We start from the raw sequence: 19530 nt of genomic DNA, 5'->3' as shown, positions 1-19530 counted from the left end.
CATGTCCTTGGACTGTGGGAGGAAGTTGGAGTACCCAGAGAAAACCCATGCTGACATGGGGAGAACATGCAAACTTTGCACAGAAGGGCTCCCCCACCCTAGGTTCGAAACCCCCACCCTGGGTTTGACTCAGGAACCCTCTTGCTGTGAGGCGACAATGCTGCCACCGTGCTGCCTAATTGGGTCAATTAAAGGTTTGGTCCGGTAGATTTGGTGATGGTGATTTCGGGGTTGTTTCGGGTTAAACAAAAAGGATCTTACTTTTCAATAAAAAGGTCTATGTCTGTAGGGTCCTTTCTATAATGCTGTTAGACATTTACAGTGACAATTTACAATGACAATCTGTGCCTGTCAGTGGCAAAAACATTTGCACAATTATCTAATTAAGTTACACTGCAGCCTGTTTTGCAGCTGCTGGTTTCTCTCAATACCGGACCGAATTTAAAAATTGATGTCTGTCCAGGTTGAAAAATACCGAAGTTCCTTTTTGATTGGCTGCTACTATTCCTAGACCACTAGTGGTAGACTTCTGGGACTCTCGCTAATTAAAACACTAGGAAGACATCATATCTGCAGTTGATGCAACTACTGCACATCTTCAGCCTCTGACTTGTTCACAAAGAAAAAACACGAGTGCTTTAGGCGCTCCTTCTGCCAACAGTCTTCCTACTGTACAATGCTTCTTGCCAAAATGGCCCCAGTCTCAGCCCACCGGGGGGCTGATGAAGCACGTAACTTGTATTGATTCCGCAATCCGACTTGGACCACCGTTTGTATTTCTGTGCTTGAAACAATTATCATTTATCTCAAGAAGCTTTGGGAGCATGAGCTACGTCCACCCTTACCATAAATTCTGATTATGAGGATGGTAATGAGAACAGACAGTGAGGAACATAAGGTGATGGAGCCTCCATCTAGACATTAAATTATGCATTGAGTAATTGGAAAATTAAATCTGCAATTCAATATATATTAACATATATGAAATATAATCGGATTTTAATCAACATATTCTGTGTTCATTAGTGTTTGCCTCGCTGTTCTACGGCTATTATGGCAGCGTTTTTGCATGCATTATCTAATGTATAGGCTACAATTTCATTATACATACATTTTCTAAGATAGTCTTGAGATTTAAAGGTCTGGAGCATATGTTTATAAATCCCCCATTCATTATTTTCTTACCCGTAGCCGCTTTGTCTTTGTTGTAGACAATATTGCTGCTGTAACAACTAAATTTTCCATCTGGGAATCATTAAAGATACATTTTAATACTTCTCTCCTGAGCTAAATTATAATTTATATACATTGTCACTCTATGATCTAATCGTTCATGAATGTGGTGTAAAATTCTTGCGGCTATGGTGCTATGTGGCTCACTTCATCTTTATTCTGAATTTCATCAAGGGTGCCTAAATGAAAGCACCAGCTGACAGAAGAAACTGGCAGGCGTTACTGTGAATCCACTCCTTGGGGAATCTCTTCTTTTGCTCCCACCACAAATGAACTGACATCTAAGGGAAGAAAAAGAGCCTTGTGCACTAGCAAAGATCGTGACTGGAGAGGGAGGGGGATATTTTTATGACAACTGGAGGCCTCCCAGGACATTTAACTGGTACTGCTCACTGTATGCATCCAGCCTCAGTAGTAAGTAGAGCACCAACACACATGGTGCAGTGAAGTTTAGTTCTGCACAGAGAGCAAATTATGCAATCGGTGTTTGATGAATAGATGGAAAATGCAGAGTCAAATATCAATTCAATCAATCTGCCATTCAATCAAAGCTTGTCAGTCCAAATAATTAATCACCCAGGTCACAGCTGTCACATTCATTCGCTCATTAACCTACTTCATCTACAAAACACTTGACGCTTTACCAACTCTCTCACAAGCTCACTTATTAACACATTATATCTAATTTGTTTAATCCGTACAAAAATAGATGTGTGAAAACGACATGTTGTGGTGGTGGTGGTGGTGGTGGTGGTGGTGGGGGGGGGGGGGGGGGGGGGCTATGTGAGGGACTACTTCTTGGCTGGGAGCAGTTACTTCCTAGAGTCTCCGCTAGTTGACTGGCAACCTCAAGGTGACGGCATGCACACCAGGAAATACAACGTGTTAATTAGTGAACCTTAGTGGATTTTGTTCCCTTTGGACAGAGCCAGATTAGCGGTTTCCCAGTTTCCAGTCATGATGCTGCTATTCTGAATGACTGTAACATTACTGCAGCAGCCCCCCACTTAAGCTAACATTGGCTATCCATCAGTAATAACTGTCACTAACATCATTTACCTGTTTACCACACTGATGGTCAATTTTATGTGCCTTAAATCTCAGCGTGAAAGTCTTGCTTAACTTGCCACAAAACAGTTTTATGCCATTTTCCTGTTTCTCTCAACATGATTCTTTCACCCAAAAAGAGATGGCATGGCCTTGGCAATGATGTGATGCCGGTCTGGACTAAGTCACACAGCACAGCACAGCACAGCACAGCACAGCACAGCACAGCACAGCACTATATTTTAAATAAATAATACAAGGTCTCATGACAACTGGAGGCCTCCCAGGACATTTAATGGTACTGCTCACTGTGAACATCCAGTCCCAGTGGTAAGTAGAGCACCAACATACATGGTGCAGTGAAATTTAGTTCTGCCCTGTGTTATATGAATGGATGAAGAATGTGATGCTAAGCTAGGCTAAAAATCTGCTGGCTTCAGCTTCACATTGAATGGACAGGTTTGCCTGTTCGACTGGTCTCCACAATAAACGTGAATAAGCATAATACTAGCGATGCACTGATTTATCGACCGCATATTGGTATCGGCTGATATTCACCTTGCTAACTGCCATCCTCCTATTGTTAAATAAGACTGAGATATTGTTTTCGTTATGTCACATCATCAAAAGCCTAAAAAGCAGGACTCCCGACTAATGGCGTTCTGTTCCCCAAGATGCTGTTGGGACGAAAGGATGCAGTAAACTCACAATCGACACCCCAGGGGACACACCCTATTGTTTTGCTGATAATGCCGCATTGTGAACAAAAAAATATCCGTGTTGAAATCAGCAGGAGAGCTAGTTAATGTTAGCTGTTAACAGCCAGTGGCAGGAACTAACTGCTGACAGAGGTTGCATTGAGTTACACAGTGTTACTTACACTACAATGCATTCAAGCTCCATTTTGTAAAAATTAGTATTGGGCAAACCTGTAAGCTTTAGTTTTTGGTGAGAACTTGAAAATACAGTACAGGCCAAAAGTTTGGACACACCTTCTCATTCAATGTGTTTTCTTTATTTTCATGACTATTTACATTGTAGATTCTCACTGAAGGCATCAAAACTATGAATGAACACGTGGAGTTATGTACTTAACAAAAAAAGGTGAAATAACTGAAAACATGTTTTATATTCTAGTTTCTTCAAAATAGCCACCCTTTGCGCTGATTACTGCTTTGCACACTCTTGGCATTCTCTCCATGAGCTTCAAGAGGTAGTCACCTGAAATGGTTTCCACTTCACAGGTGTGCCTTATCAGGGTTAATTAGTGGAATTTCTTGCTTTATCAATGGGGTTGGGACCATCAGTTGTGTTGTGCAGAAGTCAGGTTAATACACAGCCGACAGCCCTATTGGACAACTGTTAAAATTCATATTATGGCAAGAACCAATCAGCTAACTAAAGAAAAACCAGTGGCCATCATTACTTTAAGAAATGAAGGTCAGTCAGTCCGGAAAACTGCAAAAACTTTAAATGTGTCCCCAAGTGGAGTCGCAAAAACCATCAAGCGCTACAACGAAACTGGCACACATGAGGACTGACCCAGGAAAGGAAGACCAAGAGTCACCTCTGCTTCTGAGGATAAGTTCATCCGAGTCACCAGCCTCAGAAATCGCAAGTTAACAGCAGCTCAGATCAGAGACCAGATGAATGCCACACAGAGTTCTAGCAGCAGACCCATCTCTAGAACAACTGTTAAGAGGAGACTGCGCCAATCAGGCCTTCATGGTCAAATAGCTGCTAGGAAACCACTGCTAAGGAGAGGCAACAAGCAGAAGAGATTTGTTTGGACCAAGAAACACAAGGAATGGACATTAGACCAGTGGAAATCTGTGCTTTGGTCTGATGAGTCCAAATTTGAGATCTTTGGTTCCAACCGCCGTGTCTTTGTGAGACGCAGAAAAGGTGAACGGATGGATTCCACATGCCTGGTTCCCACTGTGAAGCATGGAGGAGGAGGTGTGATGGTGTGGGGGTGTTTTGCTGGTGACACTGTTGGGGATTTATTCCAAATTGAAGGCACACTGAACCAGCATGGCTACCACAGCATCCTGCAGCGACATGCCATCCCATCCGGTTTGCATTTAGTTGGACGATCATTTATTTTTCAACAGGACAATGACCCCAAACACACCTCCAGGCTGTGTAAGGGCTATTTGACCAAGAAGGAGAGTGATGGAGTGCTGCGGCAGATGACCTGGCCTCCACAGTCACCGGACCTGAACCCAATCGAGATGGTTTGGGGTGAGCTGGACCGCAGAGTGAAGGCAAAGGGGCCAACAAGTGCTAAACACCTCTGGGAACTCCTTCAAGACTGTTGGAAAACCATTTCAGGTGACTACCTCTTGAAGCTCATGGAGAGAATGCCAAGAGTGTGCAAAGCAGTAATCAGAGCAAAGGGTGGCTATTTTGAAGAAACTAGAATATAAAACATGTTTTCAGTTATTTCACCTTTTTTTGTTAAGTACATAACTCCACATGTGTTCATTCATAGTTTTGGTGCCTTCAGTGAGAATCTACAATGTAAATAGTCATGAAAATAAAGAAAACGCATTGAATGAGAAGGTGTGTCCAAACTTTTGGCCTGTACTGTATATACAGTTGGTTCAGGGAGAGACATTTGTTAATGTTTTCACAGCATTAAAGGAGGGAATTATGATATACCGTAATGTACAATATATAGTAAAAATAATTTTTGAAGCAGTTTTTCATGTGAAAGTAGGTTATTTCAAAGGGTTTTTTAAATAAATGTGTATGATTGATTTTCTTTGATGGACTTAATAACTTGTAACTAATAAATAATGAAGATTTCTTTGTTTCTTTGGCACCAAAGGGGGAATAAATAACAACTAGAACATAGTAAACAACAACCACAACCACAAAAAAAAAACTGCTTCAAAATCAAAAAACATACTTTAAAAATTATGCATCTCTACATTTTACCTAAAAATGTTGAACTATTCCTTTAATCCCAGCATAACAGGTGAACGCATAAGAGAAGGTAAACGTACCTGCCACAGAATTTGGACGGGGCATCACAAGCGAGGAAGTGCTGTGTAAGTGGTGCTGTGGTAGCGGTCTTTTCGGTGCAGGTGGAGTCCTGGGCTCCATGATGTCAGTTCTAGGTAAGGCCTCATCTGGTTGTTGGATGGTCAGATTGTCCCTGGTTGGCCCGGGATGGCGGTCCTCGCCTGCATGGCCCACCAGCACCAGCACACCAGCACCGCCCCCCGGGCCTTCATCCTTAGTCAGGACCTCACTGCTGGAGGCGCTACGCTCCTCATTCTCAGAAGAACTAGTGATGGTTGCTGTGCCACGAGAAAATATGGGTTAAGTAAGGCAGCCAAAAAAAGAAACACTTCTAAGGAAGAACACATGGCATGCAAGTGCTTACTTGCATTTTCTTATCAGTTAAACTACAGCTAAGCATTGCCTTCCTCTTCAACGAATCACATTTACTCATTCGTCAATAAAATACACCTAACTGTTTCATCAGCCGTTACTTAGTTTTACTGTACTTGATGCGCCCTTTGCACTTTTGTATTTAACTATAAATACAAACTCTATTTAGGGAGAAAAAAAAGTGTCCTATTTTAAGAGAATCAGACCCATAAGCAACAAAGACAGCAGTGTCCCAGTTTTGACAGGAGGGAGCTGAAGCCTCGAGGCTGAAGTGGCACAGGCGACGTAGAGAACCTAGCTGTGGGGTAGGGGTACACATTTGACAAGGACTTAAAACTAAGTGATGTTGCAACGAACTTCCCTTCACCATGTAGGAAGGTGTGGCACTCTGTCACATTTCTGATAATGCGAGTCGTTCCACATTGAGTTAAATAGGCCGCTGGTGTTTTTTTTTAGCACACTTTATTTATTTTTTACTTCTAGTAAAGCATGGCCAGGGTTTGGTATTGGACATGCTTCACCAAGTGTGAAAACCAATCTGAACTCACACAATGTGGACAGAGATCGTTTAAAAACCTGGCAAGGATTTCCAACAGATACACAGCAGCAGCAGCTCTCACCTATGATCCCACTATCCTTGCTCCCCAGGGTGGAGGTGGGGCTTTGAGAAGGTGGCCCAGGGCTGCTCCCGGTGGTGGCTCCAGGAGCAGGGCTGCGAACAGGGCTGGAGAGGGTTCCACTGGGACTGGAGCTGCAGTGCGGTGAAGGTAAGGGTAAAGGCTGGGGCAAAGGTTGGCCTCCAGCACTGGTGCTCAGGGTGGAAGAGGGGCTCTCTGAACAGGGGGAGGCGGTGCTGCAGGTGAGAGTGGAGCTGGGACTCCCCCCCTGGGCAGAGGTATCACACTGAAAGTGAAAGAGACCACAGAGATACATGATCAAGGAGGTTAAAGTCACATCAAGTATAAACATAAAAAGAGACACGGTGAGCTTCTCAACCCGATCAAATCTGTGCAAGGAGAAAGAGAAGAAACATAAGAGATATTTTTCCATTATAAAAGTGTAATAAATCAACAGTGTCAGTTGCCACCCTTTTTTGACAGTACTCTTCTCTGCATGACAGTGTTTGCCTTCACGCACACTGTTCTGTGTGACTAAGTATGTTTGTGTGCGCAGGCAGATGGGAAATGAAAGGATAATTCCAGTTATTTTCATCCTGGCTGTCATTTTCACAGTTTTTCATAATGACGGCTGGCTGCGTTCAAAACTAAATCACTCTCTGTAGACATTCACAATTCACTATAAAAGTCACTGTACACACAATCTGCTGTTCCACGCGGGGCTGATTCCACAAAGACCAAATGAAATGTGAACATTTCTCACAGGTGACAGGGCGTATTCTAACTATAGAAAATCCAATGAACAGAGAATCAGCCTGCCTGAATGAGGGTACTAGTTAACATTAAACATGTAATATAACAATATACGCAAGTTTCAGGAAATGGGAAATCTAACATTAGTTGAAGGTACCATTTTAGTGTGTGTTATAAGGATGTGCTTCAGTGCCTTTTGGGATTAGCATTGTGTGTGTGTGTGTGTGTGTGTGTGTGTGTGTGTGTGTGTTTTGGATGGCACCTTGGAACTGCTGCATATAAAGCTCTACAGCAAAGCAAAATACAAAGTGATTTTGAACACTTCAACTCATTAAAATGAAAAAGAAATCTACAAAAATATTGAAAGAGCTGGCTGGGAAAAAAACAGTTATCAAGGCTTCATCTCTGGAGTATCAAATCTATTGAAAAGCCTTCTGACTCTGCTTTTCAAGCGCAAAGAGAATAAATACATACACATAAAAACAAGCACACCTACACAATTTATTCAAACCTACCCTGCAAGAAATCATATTTTATTAAAGGTCTAGTGTGTAGGATTTAGTGGCATCTAGCTGTGAGGATTGCAGGTTGCAACCAGCTGAAACTTCTCCCATGTGCCAAGAATGAACATCCAATTAGAATTCTCTCAGAGTTGATTGTTCAGATTTTTAGCGGGAGCCGAATTATCCGTAGAGAGGTCTCCTCCTCTTCAAAACAAACAAAGTGATAACTAGTACAAAACACTGAATTGGCAGTTTCACTTTACAAATCAGTGTCTCTTTGACACTGTTAGGTTAGTCACAGTCGGGCATCTAGCCCAGCTCCTGCTAATGTGTGCTCACCTTTTTTCTCTGATAACTTAAGAGCCAGACGTTAAGAGTTTTTTTTTTTTCACCAGGAGCTGAATTATCCGCAGAGGTCTTTTTCTTTCCAAAACAAACAGAACCGGTGATTTAAACCAGCAATTTTCCATTGTGTTGATCTTACAAAAAGAAAACACCTCCTTTTCACATATTTGTTAAAGATATTTTACTTGACTTTAATCCCTTGTCTCTTAAAGGATTTTTTTATGGTCTTGAAGAATATTTCAAATCACACTTGACATCTGCATGTATTATTGTATGTGACCTCTACAAATAAAGAACAGTGGGAAATGAGGCATGTGAAATGTTAAGACGAGATCAAAAATAATTTTGCTTATAAATGTTTTCTAAGAAAAAGAAAAAGCTTTTTTTTCTATACTCCCTATCCTTGTGCACTTTGATCAGGTGCATTTCAGGTCTCCTCATTACTGATGCAACGTTTCTGCAACACAGAGACTGTAGGGAGACAAGGCAGCAGAGTTGAAACAGCTCACTGTTATTCCCTTTATACCAGAGCCTCATCTATCTTAGCCAGGACAACCCACATTCCTCATATGAGCCTCGCTATCTCTGTGAAACTGACTGAATCTGGAGCTCAGGTGGTGGAATGAGGCTGAGAAAATGGGCCAAGGCTGAGCAATGCAAAGGCATTGAGATGGAGAGGCATAAGCACATACAATAACTCTCACACAGAGGGGTTAAAGTGATAGGGCACTGAGCGTGGAAACGGAGCCCAGCGCAAGCATAGCAACACCATAAATAATGCTCCAAAATACATATATCGATCCATTTTTCCAAGGGGCATTTAACTGGTCAACTCACACACAGCATTTAACACAATGTTTCCTCGCACTCAAATCAATTGGACATAACATATGAATGTTTAAAGAAACCAAGATCCTGATGGTAATGTGTGGGCTGAAAATAAGAAGGTCATCTCATAAACCATCCATCGCCTTTCTATATGACATGACAGCAAGGAGGACAGTGAATCAATATGCTGCCCTACCTTCTTTTCCCTCCTGTCCTCCATAGGAGAGCTAGCAGTGCCAGGCGTTGCTTCTCCCAATAAGAAGCATAGTCTGGTCATCAGTTCCTGGGTAGAAAGGGAGGAGCCTGGCTGGGGCTCCACGTGGAGGTCTGGAAAACACACACATTCAGGACACACGGATTAACAAGCAAATGGAACCATGGTGGGCCAGATGAGACCGTCTTCTAACTGACGCCCTCGTTTCAGCCCAGCTCGCTTGTGAGGTTCCCACCCAGCAGCATCGCTAGTGAACTGCAAGAAATGTATGCATCCACAGGTCAGCGCAGCCCCAGCTGCCCTGATTATGAATGCACAGTCAGTGGCTTTCCAGTCCCCCTGGTTGAGGCAGCAGCAAGAGGTTGTGTGAGGTTGTGAGTTTGCCCATGCACACGCCTGCCAGGTGCTCTCGGTTAAGAGACGGGTTGTGAATTTCAATGAGCTTGGTGTCGACTCTGGAGCAGAAAGAAGGAGTGCCTTGGCTCTGCCTTCTTCCCTTATCACTGTTTAAGGATCCCCTGATGCTTTGACCTCCAACCCCAGCTCCTTTTAGGTCCACGCACACCTCTGCAGAGTAATGCTTTAACAGTTCTCACATCTCTCTGCTTCCACCAGCTGAGCAATACATTCCTGTGTTCTCACGCCTCACCTATGTACCACGATCAGCTGAGTAACATGCATATTGAGTAGGCATATAAACAGGATGACAGGACATCACGGATTACAGGAACAGCTCACTCCTCCTCACAAACATCATTGCGTTTAGACATCAGAATCATTTTGCACTCCCTGAACTGATTCTCATTCTGTCTTGCTGGCTCACTCTCTCCTTTGAAAAGATACTGCATCACAACAGTCTTACATTCAACCCAAGTGTGTTCAAACAAGAGCCTAGCCTTGAGAGGATCAAGGTCAATTCTGAGATGCAAGCTCAGTAATTTGTGTTCCATAAAGCGCCCCAGTTCTAGCCTTTGTCAATACTCATTTCACTTCACAGCTTGAAAAGCTGCTGAAGACTTGGGTAGGAAGGGTGGTTGTGTATTTCAGAGAGGGGGGAGAGAGAAAACTTTGCATTTAGTCAGCAGAGCACTGAGATCCAATCTGGAGTAACATGAGGACACACTGAATGTCCAGTACTATTCATCAAACCACCCAGCAGTTGCCATTGGAAACGGGAAGCTGAGAGGTGCCTGGCAACCGGGATGGAAGATGCCTCATAAAATCTGTTAAGCCTAAAGGTAGCCCTCTGGTCACAAACACAAAGAAAGCTGGCTGAGATGAGGAATTTACACCGTTATTGCTTTAATCTAAGCGTAACTGTACAAGCAGCATGCAGAGAAGCCAGGGCACACACTCAGGAGAAACTGTGATAAAACAAATCCACTCTCAATGACACACTGAGGATTACACACTGTTCCTACATTCATCTGAGAGGGAAAAAGAACTTAATGCGAAGCCTTTCAGATGTAATTAAAACACAGCAACACACTCACTTTCTGCCTCCCCTCTCACCTCTACCCCATTCATCCTCATTCAGTTCCCCTGATCAATACCTGGAAAAACCGACATGATGCTAAACACACTCCCACAAGCTCCCTTTTCTCACCTCTGTGGTCTGTCTTGCCACGGCACGAGGCAAAGACAAGAGGTTCTCTCGCGCTGGAAGAGCCATCCACATACTCCAGCTTCCTTGCCCGTCCTTCGGCCACAGCAAAGAGGGAGACAGGCGAGGGAGGGAGAGCAGGCAGGGTGGGAGGGAGGGAGGGATTGAGGGTGGAGATAAGGAGGGATATGAAAGAAAGTGAGAGAGAGAGAGAGAGCGAGGCAGAGGGAGAGATTAAGCCTCCCCAGATGAGATCTGTGGTGCAGAATTTGAATTGTGTCCCAGGAGTATAAAGCAGTATGTACAGAGTGCGAGGTGTGCATGCAAACAGTACGATATTCACTGTACCGTGGGCGTTTATCTATAATATATTAACACTGCTAATGTGTGTGTGTTTGTGTGTTTGCGTGTTTTTGTGTGTGTGTGTGTGTGTGTGTGAGAGAGAGAGAGATGGCAGGGACAGCGGTGCACTCATATTGATGTGTGTGGGTGTGTCTCAATTTATGCTGAGGGTTCTTGGAAATGCAGATTCTTTAGGACTGGAGATCATTCAGAAAGATGAGATGTTTGCAAACACCGAAATGTACTGAATTTTTACACTCAATGTTATTCAGTGTTTGAATCACGCATGTGGACGGACTCGGAAACACTGTGTAACACACAGTTTAATATTTGATTTTTCATGACCACCACAGACACGAAGACCATGACAGTGTGTATTTTTACTTGCTGTAATTTTCCTTGTCATGTTCGCTCAGTGTGCTGGGGGTAAAAACCAAGCCAGTCCTGCATGCATTGAAATGAAACAGCACCTTTTTTTCTGAATGGCTGAACTTGCTGCAGGACACTGCCACCTTGTGCTTCTTTGAAGGTGAGACACCCCATGTAAACATGATGTTTGTTTTCTTTTCACCCAACAATTCTGGGAGTTTAAGTGATTACAAATATCACAGACCTTTTTTTTTTTAAGGTAATTACATTTTAAAATAACATTATCATTAATCATATTTCCTTCACCAGGGTGTCTATAGGTATAAACAACTTCAATTTAAGACTTTTAAATACCACTTTAAATGATTTTAAAACCAAACTTGCAATGGAAAGACACAACAAAAGTGAAAATACACTCTTTCTGAGTCAACAAACGGATGTCAGCTTAAAATGAGCAGTAAGGAAAAATGAAACTGGTGATCCTGTCTGTGCTTGATGCTTTGCACAGAAAAAAATAACAAGCAAGCTGGCCTGCAAGGCCTTAGTTTAATGATGCAGACTCACTGTGTGATCTTATTGCGTCGAGGAGGTGAAGATAGGGGCATTGCACTCATACAGGAGTTGTGTTTCACTAGAAATGTGTCTCTCCTCTTAAATTTTGTTTTCCAAAGCACCAACACCAGAAATGCTCACATTGGCGAGACTAAAAAACTTTTAAGGTCCATCCAAACCATCCGATTTAATACTTTCTAAGGCCTTTTATTAGCAAATATGTTCTTAAAACCTTTAAGGACCCATGACCTCTCTGTTCCTCATGCACACACTATATTTGTTTAATAGTTACAAAAGTTGGTTAAACAGGGCATTGCATCTTTTGATTTTTACTGTTTTGACACATTAATAATGAAATACTAAGGCCCCCATAGATGTATCAAACGACAAGACACTACATATATCACAGAATATGCTATATTCGACATTTTTTGTGTCGAGGACGCTACCAAAATGAAATCAGAAATTCCTCCACTCAAGATTGTGTTTTGCTTACTGTTATTTCACTTGGATATTTGTGCAGTACCCCCACTGTGCAGACAATTGTTTTTTTTATTCTGTCATTCTGACTTCGACATGAAACTTGGGAATAAATAAAAGAGGAAAATTCATGTGACAATGGTTTCCTGGAGGATTCAAACAAGGAATGCATGGCATACTGTACATTTCAGACCTCAAGCCACCTCACAGGTAGGTAAAAGTCATCATTGCACACTTGCATGGCTACATCTAGTAGGCTACACGTGATACATGTGTTGTTTTCAGTTTAAGATTTTATTTATTTTGTCGAAAGTGTTGTCTTTGATTGTGACTTTATGGAACATTTCAATAAGTAAAAATCCTGGGGTGCCTCTGTAGCTCTTACCACAGTGGCCTAGGTTTGAGTGTGGCCTAGTAGGGCCCTTTGCTGCATGTCCTCCCCTCTGTCTCCCCTTTCATATTTCTCTGTCACTTCAAATAAAAGCATGAAAATGCCAAAACAAATCTTATACAAAAAAAAAAGAATAAATCAAAGCTAATAGAATATCCCAAAATCGACCTACCTAATTGGAGTTCCTTGCCTTAAGTGATCTTGTTCAATCATTTACTCTGACAATCTGTCATATGTTTTTGGGCCCTGGGGGCACAGTCTGTACGCTCTTGCATTTGCTGTCACATGTATGGAACAGCTGAACGCACAGAAGCTCTCTGCTAATCAAGGCAAAGCCATGAAAGCATCCCCTGATGCACTGCCTCTTGTCATTCTTAGTTGTTTATAATGAGACTGTGCTTTTTTTATTATTATTCTAATTACTACTATTACAGTTTAACCCACCTGTGAACTTGATACACGACTGGGAGGGAGCTATGTCAGCCTGACGAGGGAGAAGAGGGGAGGATGGTAGAGAAATGGACGCGCCCTTGGTCAGTCTCCTCTGTTTTACCGGACTTTCAGTGCAGCCTCTGTCATGGTCCTGGTAGTGTGTGGCACGCCCGCCACTACCCCTCTGCAAGGTGCTGTGAGTGTACACCTCACCACCTACATGGAAAAGATTAGAGTGTGTTGAGGAAAAAAAAAAGAGATGGGCCGATGTTACGGTTGAAGAAACATCAGTCAGAAAGCTTAAGTTAAAAAGGCAGAAGTGTGTCTGTGCAGCAGATTTAACATCAGAGAGAGCAGTTTAAATTATGTCTCACATAAGGCTGTGACAGAGCGAACATATCTTGTCTTGGAGGCATATTGCTGAATGAGGTAATGGAAAGTTGGCGATGCCAGAACATCTATTTAAAGGAATGGGATCAGACTAAGTAAAGAGGCTACACTTATTATATTTCAATTCAGTATTTAAATCATTTTCATGTCCACTCTCATTGCATCCACTGAGCCTCATCCTGTGTCGTCAAATAAACATTATGCATGAGAACTCGCAAAGCCAGGAGATTACAGCGGCCTTATTGCCACTTACACCAGATTGCAGCCTTTTTCCCTGTGGTATAACTCAGCCATTCGTTTTTCTCTTACCTTAAATGAGTCTGTTCTTGCTGTTATTACTGTGAGCAAAACAAGAACTTAAGAGGCCCACTACCTAGTATCAAAAATTCACGATATGCTGTTGCATAATTCCTAAAAGTGTAGAAGGATCATTGCTTTGAAACCTTTTCATGATGGGCTTTTGAGGAGAAGTGATATCTCTCCGCAAATGATCAGAGACATCCCAATGTACTGTAAACATACTATATCATTTTTAATGAGACTGACACAGTTCTCTATCTTCCTCTCTGTTCTTGGTACCCAGAGCAGCACATTATCAAATATTAATGGGCAACATGGTTGCTCTAATACCAAGCTCTACTTATGTTCATCTATCTCCACTGCGCAGTCTGAAATCTCCTCTGAACTGCGGCGAGTTGACAAGTTCTCCCTGTGAAAAACATACACACCTTAGCTTCATTTCAACAGCAAAATGTTCCAGTTGTTCAGCACCCTTTTTCAGCTCAAATTTACCTGACAGTGCTGCAAAGTGTTCAGTTGTTTGCAACACATTTATTACAAGTATGCAGCTGTGTCCCATTCAGTTTAAACTTAAAGTTGAAATTCAGTGTGTTTTAGTAGGTCAGGATGTTTTCCTAACCCACTCTAACTTCTCCTGACACACTTTAAATGCAAGCAGCGGGACACTGTGTGAAGGACAGAACACACTCATGAATTAGGCTAATTGAAATGGCTCTACTTAAATCACCCAAGAGAAGAGAACTTGCATATTGCCATCAAATAATACAAGACCTAAAGTGTGTACAACACGGGGTAAATCTCCTCCTATACAGAGTTGTGATTGAAAAAGCATATTCCACATGATAAGACCAGTGATTAAATATCAATAAGATACAAGCCCAAAGCAGCTTATTATTGAGCTGGCATGCCACAGTTTTGTCACACAGGTAGTCTCAGTGATTTTGCTCTTACCTGCATGTCTCTGGTTCTTTTTCTCTCCTCGCTTTCCTCCTCCCTCTCTCTTGTTTCCAAACACTGCTCTGAACATAGCTGGGCTGTTGCTTCACTGTCTGCCGCCTGTGGAAGATTAAGCAAGATGTTAATTTGAATTAGGAGCACATTATTTCAGGCAACATTACCCCCACAGTTAGTTCTTAATTCAACCGCAGAAGGAGAAGAAGAATTAATTGGTAGTTTTCGAGGCTATGAAAACTACTTAGTCTTTATCGATGAGTAATTTCTTTGCATTAATCACTGGTGCACATGAGGGTGGTCACACATAACAAATGATGTCATAAAAATCACGCCTCGAGTTACCTGCTTCTAAGTCTCCTTTGATGCCTGCATGTCTTCGCATAAATCCACAGGAAGCCGATGGAAGAGCATTTAAACTGGCGGAGTCCAATTAAGAAGTGCAGCACCTCCTCAGTCAACTCACAGTGTGTTGGAGGGAGAGTCAGGGGTGCGCGCGTCGGGCACGTGCGTGTCTGCCTTATCTCCACATTTGATGATGTGCCCTTAATGAGTCAAGTGAACACGTTTGTTCTTCTAACCTACAGGACGGGGTATGTTTCATTTTATCAACATAATTTATATCACTCTGCTAACACCACAGATAACAATAATTACATAATAATAGTAACATATACTGACATAGTTTAATAATGATAAGACAGCCTATAATAAAACGGCGACTCCTGTACTTCCCATAATACTGGTTGAAATTGATTGTGACATATTTAATAATACTGCTTTAAAATTACATTTACAAAAAGGGCTGTAACGTTAGATAGCCTATTATTTGGCTCTGTCTGTGCACATAAAGCTAGGCTACTAATGGATATTAATTTTCCATCTCCAAAAGCCTTTTCCTTTAAAAGGCTGTTTGGTTGTCTTTTTTTAACAAAAAAAAAAAACAGCATTGTTAGAATAAATAAACTACACACCATATCGTAATTATTTACATTCTACAAATTAACATCGGTTTACTTTGGTACTGCGTTATGAGGAAACTTTTTCCCCAATAATTCTTTATTGGGATTAGCAAATACAAACAAACAAGGGGCATTTTCAAGTCCTGTAGTTCAAGCAACATCTGTTAGGTTGAGCCAAGAGAAAATAACTAAACATTACAAATATATAAATATTTAAAAAAAACAAACAAACAAAAAACAAAACAAAACAGGGTATCCCAAATTAATTTAAACATGCCTATAAGTGAAAACAGTTTAAGAGCGTTCATGTCTTTAACAAGTTTCAGTGACTTGGCCTACTATAGAGTTTCAACTCATTCTTCTAATGGTTCAAATGGGTTTTAGTCTTTAAGTATCTACATCAATGAATGAATGAACAATATTAAGTAAAGAGCAAAGTCCACATCCTTGTTTTCAACGCAAAAACCTGCAGTCAGGGGTGACGTAACAGTCTCCCTGGACTGCAGCCACCATTGCATATCACTCCAGATGGACCGCACTGGATCACAATAAACTTTCAACTTCCATGTCACAAAATGTACATATATTTGCATCAAAATTAAATCTCAATCTTAAAAATTCGTTCGTTATGAGGAAACTAATTGGAGTAAATTACTGTAAAACCGATTCACTTCCTACTGTGAACAACAGGGGGCGACAATGTAAACTAAAGTTCCCTCCTTGTCCACAGGGGGCGACAATGAGTCATAACCGGTAGACCGGTAACCTATTTAATCTGGAGGCTCCTGGAAGATCGGTCCTTTCCTTCCACTTACTCGACTGCGCTCACTGAAGAAGTCAAGAGGAAGAAATGCCTCCTTCAGTAATATATAGAAGACAAAACAACCTCAACAGCTCGATCATCTGTAAGTATATTAGCTACTTCTCATGCTGTTTAGTGAAACCAAGGTAACGGCTAACGGAGCGTTAAGATATTCTAACGTTATAGTTTTATCAGTCTGTGCACACGTGTAAAGTAGCCGGTGGCCCATTTTGTTTTTCCGTCTGAATCCGTTTCAGAATAAACAGCATTGCGATGTTAGCCTACCAAATAGTTAGCGAAATATGTTATCTTACAGGACGCCAAGCTTGCTAGTGTCCCTTTATGTTAAACTTTAGGTTTGTGAGTGGTTTAAGGGTAATGGTGAAGACATACCAACAGGCCGAAGAACTTTAGCATAGCACCGGAAATGCCTTAACGTCTTCATTAATGCTAGCCTAACCGTAATGCTAACTTGACCTATGTAGCTAACACGAACGTTAAATGTCTTAGTTACAAGGTTTCGGTGGCTTAACATAACAACTGATGTTTAGTAGTGTAACTCTATTATTTTAAGACGAACTTTAAATGATTTGGCTAATTTTAGTTGGGTCGACAACGTGCTATGTTGGCCTGCACAGTTGGTTACCATAAGCTAGCAACCTTACCTTAGCCTGGTCATTAACCGTAAATAACGTTAACTCCGCATTAACAATAACATAAGGTAATGTAGAGGATAAACAAACGTTGATTTGTCAATTACAGTAATCCATTGAACACAAATTTATATCAAGATCTTCTTTGTCTCAAGTTTTCATAAGCTTATTAATCAATCCAGTACTATTAAAGCAGATATAACGTTATTAATTTGATGTATTGAGATTTAAAAGACACAGGAGAATCAATTTATTCATGAATTGTATATAATTTTAGATTCGGGACAACCACATATTCCCCTGGATCTCTGGATTTTTGGGGGGCAAATTTTCTATTAGCCTAATTAATGTGTTTTAAAAAATCAAATATGGTTCTATAAACTTAATATTTAAAGTGCACAGTGTCGACAGATTGAATTTAATCAAAATAAGATGATTTATTCTGGCACCAATGACAAATAACCCCCTTTCTGCACATTTTTTCCTAGCAGATCTTATGCCATTTGGTGGACACCTGTATGAGCCAGATGGAGGATGATGGCTGTCTTTGAACTTCGCCAGACTGTCCCAGTGATGACTGTGCTGTGGCAACACCACAACCTGCCATGGCAGTATAATTACTTGAGAAAATGGGTCTGAGAGAGGAGCTCCAACAAGAGGACTGCGACCATCTGCAGCAAGTCATTTGTGAAAATGTATGTAAAGATGTGTTTACTTTGTGGAGACACATGCTTAGATCTGTCTTACTGATCAAGCCTTTAAGCTCCAGTCACAAGCTGCATCTTTGACAGCCTGGGCTCTCTGATGTGAGATATCCTGGGTTTTAATATTTCAGATGCAATATTAAATGTCCCTGCGCTTTCTGCTCGCCTCTTTCCCATGGCGTCTCGGATTGAATTGGGGAGGATAAGTCAAAAACAATGTTTAATGTTCACTTGTAGCTGCCATTTATCATAACTAACTGTGCACATACTACAGACTATTCTATAGGGAGCCTAAATGTTATCCTTTTTCTCCATTTCCAGTCTCAAGGTCTCAGCTTCAGGGGGTAAAACCAGAGAGAAGATGTTGCAGCAGCACCTGGAACAGATACTGTTTAACTGATCCAAGCTGATACATTTGCAGGTGAGCACTTTTAATGTTGTCTTGTGTTGGGGTAGATTTCAATTTGCATCCACTGATAGACCTGAAGCAGGTTTCATTGGCTTCTGGGTTTGCATAGAGATGCTAAATTGAGCCTTCCTCGCGCTTTCTGACTGCTACATTCAATAGCAGCACAGATTGAATTGAGGAATACATTTGAGCTCGTTGGCCGTGGTCCAAGGTCAGATTTACAACTAGATGCCTAGTGACCCTGGGTATTTTTCATCATTTTGTCTCACCCACTAAATCTATAAGTGGATTCTTGCACACTTTGGTTGCACTCACAACAGTGGGCATTTACAGAATCAGCATATCAAACTAAGGTTCTAGTCCCTGGAAATGTAAAATCTAAACTAATTGGATTAATATTTAGCAGGCAGCTTATAAAAGCAATTTGCCAGGCACTGCTACTTGTCATGGGATGACTTTGTGACAAAATGTGTTGCATCTTTCTTAATGTTTTTAATTTTCTTGCAGGTAATAAGTGAGACACTGCAAACACCTGATGGGTACTGGACAAGTGGAATTGTTTTTCCAGATCAGATATATATTTACATTGTCTGACCCAATATGAATCAGCCAAAAAGGAGTTGTGGAACCTTGCCCGGAAAGGGGAAACTGTTGGGCCCCCACCTGGGGACCTAGGCTTGCTGACCCCTGGCATCAGACAGCAGCATTTGTGTTAATGTAATAAATCAATGCAGTGTGAATTGGCATGCTATGTGTGAAAATAACATTTGGTCTGTAAAGAAATAAAAAACATTTGAACTCAACCTCTAAATCATTTGTTAATTTAAATTAAAACTTGTTGGATGATGTTAAACCACAGAATTTATGCAGGTGTGGAGGCAAACTATTTTTAGTTTACACTTAAAGCCATCACAATTTAGCCATAGGCTCAAATACTGTACAGAGGTACTAGTTACCAGTTAAAATTTGGATAAGCAATATGACTATTTTAATTACTCCATCAAATAATGTTAGGTAATGTGGTCCTAAAGCGGTGGAATACTGAAACTATTGTCATGGGTAGATTTGAAGTGACATACTTGGGATTAGATGTAAAAATGTGTGGCAATTGGGCCAGATATCGGCTGGTACAAATATTTCTGTAGACGGTAATTGGCTAAAAAAGTAAGCCATTTAGTGCCACAAGACAAAGTAACAGGTTAATAGGGCTATATTGGCTCAAACTGAGGATTAAGCCAAATGAAAAAA

At 41.4% G+C, this 19530-nt stretch overlaps 1 protein-coding gene, 1 long non-coding RNA gene and 2 other non-coding genes across 5 annotated transcripts in view; 3 read left to right on the top strand and 1 right to left on the bottom strand.

Annotated features, from left to right (window-relative positions):
• Positions 1–15234, bottom strand: part of LOC117254296 (protein TANC1-like) — a 44172-nt gene extending 28938 nt beyond the window's left edge. Inside the window, exons 1-7 of the mRNA XM_033622475.2 lie at positions 15098–15234; positions 14753–14857; positions 13124–13327; positions 10549–10641; positions 8925–9055; positions 6303–6585; positions 5292–5588 (exon numbers count right to left, since the gene is read on the bottom strand). Of these exons, the coding sequence (XP_033478366.2) occupies positions 5292–5588; positions 6303–6585; positions 8925–9055; positions 10549–10641; positions 13124–13327; positions 14753–14828 (1084 nt within the window). The 5' untranslated portion in view covers positions 14829–14857; positions 15098–15234. The remainder of the gene's footprint in view (positions 1–5291; positions 5589–6302; positions 6586–8924; positions 9056–10548; positions 10642–13123; positions 13328–14752; positions 14858–15097) is intronic.
• Positions 15235–16460: 1226 nt separating this feature from the next.
• LOC117252335 (uncharacterized) lies at positions 16461–19085 on the top strand. 2 transcript variants are annotated; one of them, XR_004501311.2, is made up of 4 exons: positions 16461–16619; positions 17661–17864; positions 18195–18294; positions 18790–19085. It is a non-coding gene; the product is annotated as an uncharacterized LOC117252335 (long non-coding RNA). The 2 variants fall into 2 exon arrangements; XR_004501310.2 differs by having other exon boundaries at positions 16464–16619; positions 17658–17864.
• Positions 17946–18081, top strand: LOC117260896 (small nucleolar RNA SNORA31). The gene has a single exon (XR_004501980.1). It is a non-coding gene; the product is annotated as a small nucleolar RNA SNORA31 (small nucleolar RNA).
• On the top strand, positions 18338–18470 carry LOC117260891 (small nucleolar RNA SNORA31). The gene has a single exon (XR_004501978.1). It is a non-coding gene; the product is annotated as a small nucleolar RNA SNORA31 (small nucleolar RNA).
• Positions 19086–19530: the final 445 nt, after the last annotated feature.

Source organism: Epinephelus lanceolatus, chromosome 2 (genome assembly GCF_041903045.1).
Source record: "Epinephelus lanceolatus isolate andai-2023 chromosome 2, ASM4190304v1, whole genome shotgun sequence".
Lineage (NCBI taxonomy): Eukaryota > Metazoa > Chordata > Actinopteri > Perciformes > Serranidae > Epinephelus > Epinephelus lanceolatus.
Note: the sequence above shows the minus strand (reverse complement) of the source record. Positions and strands in the feature narration are given on the sequence as shown.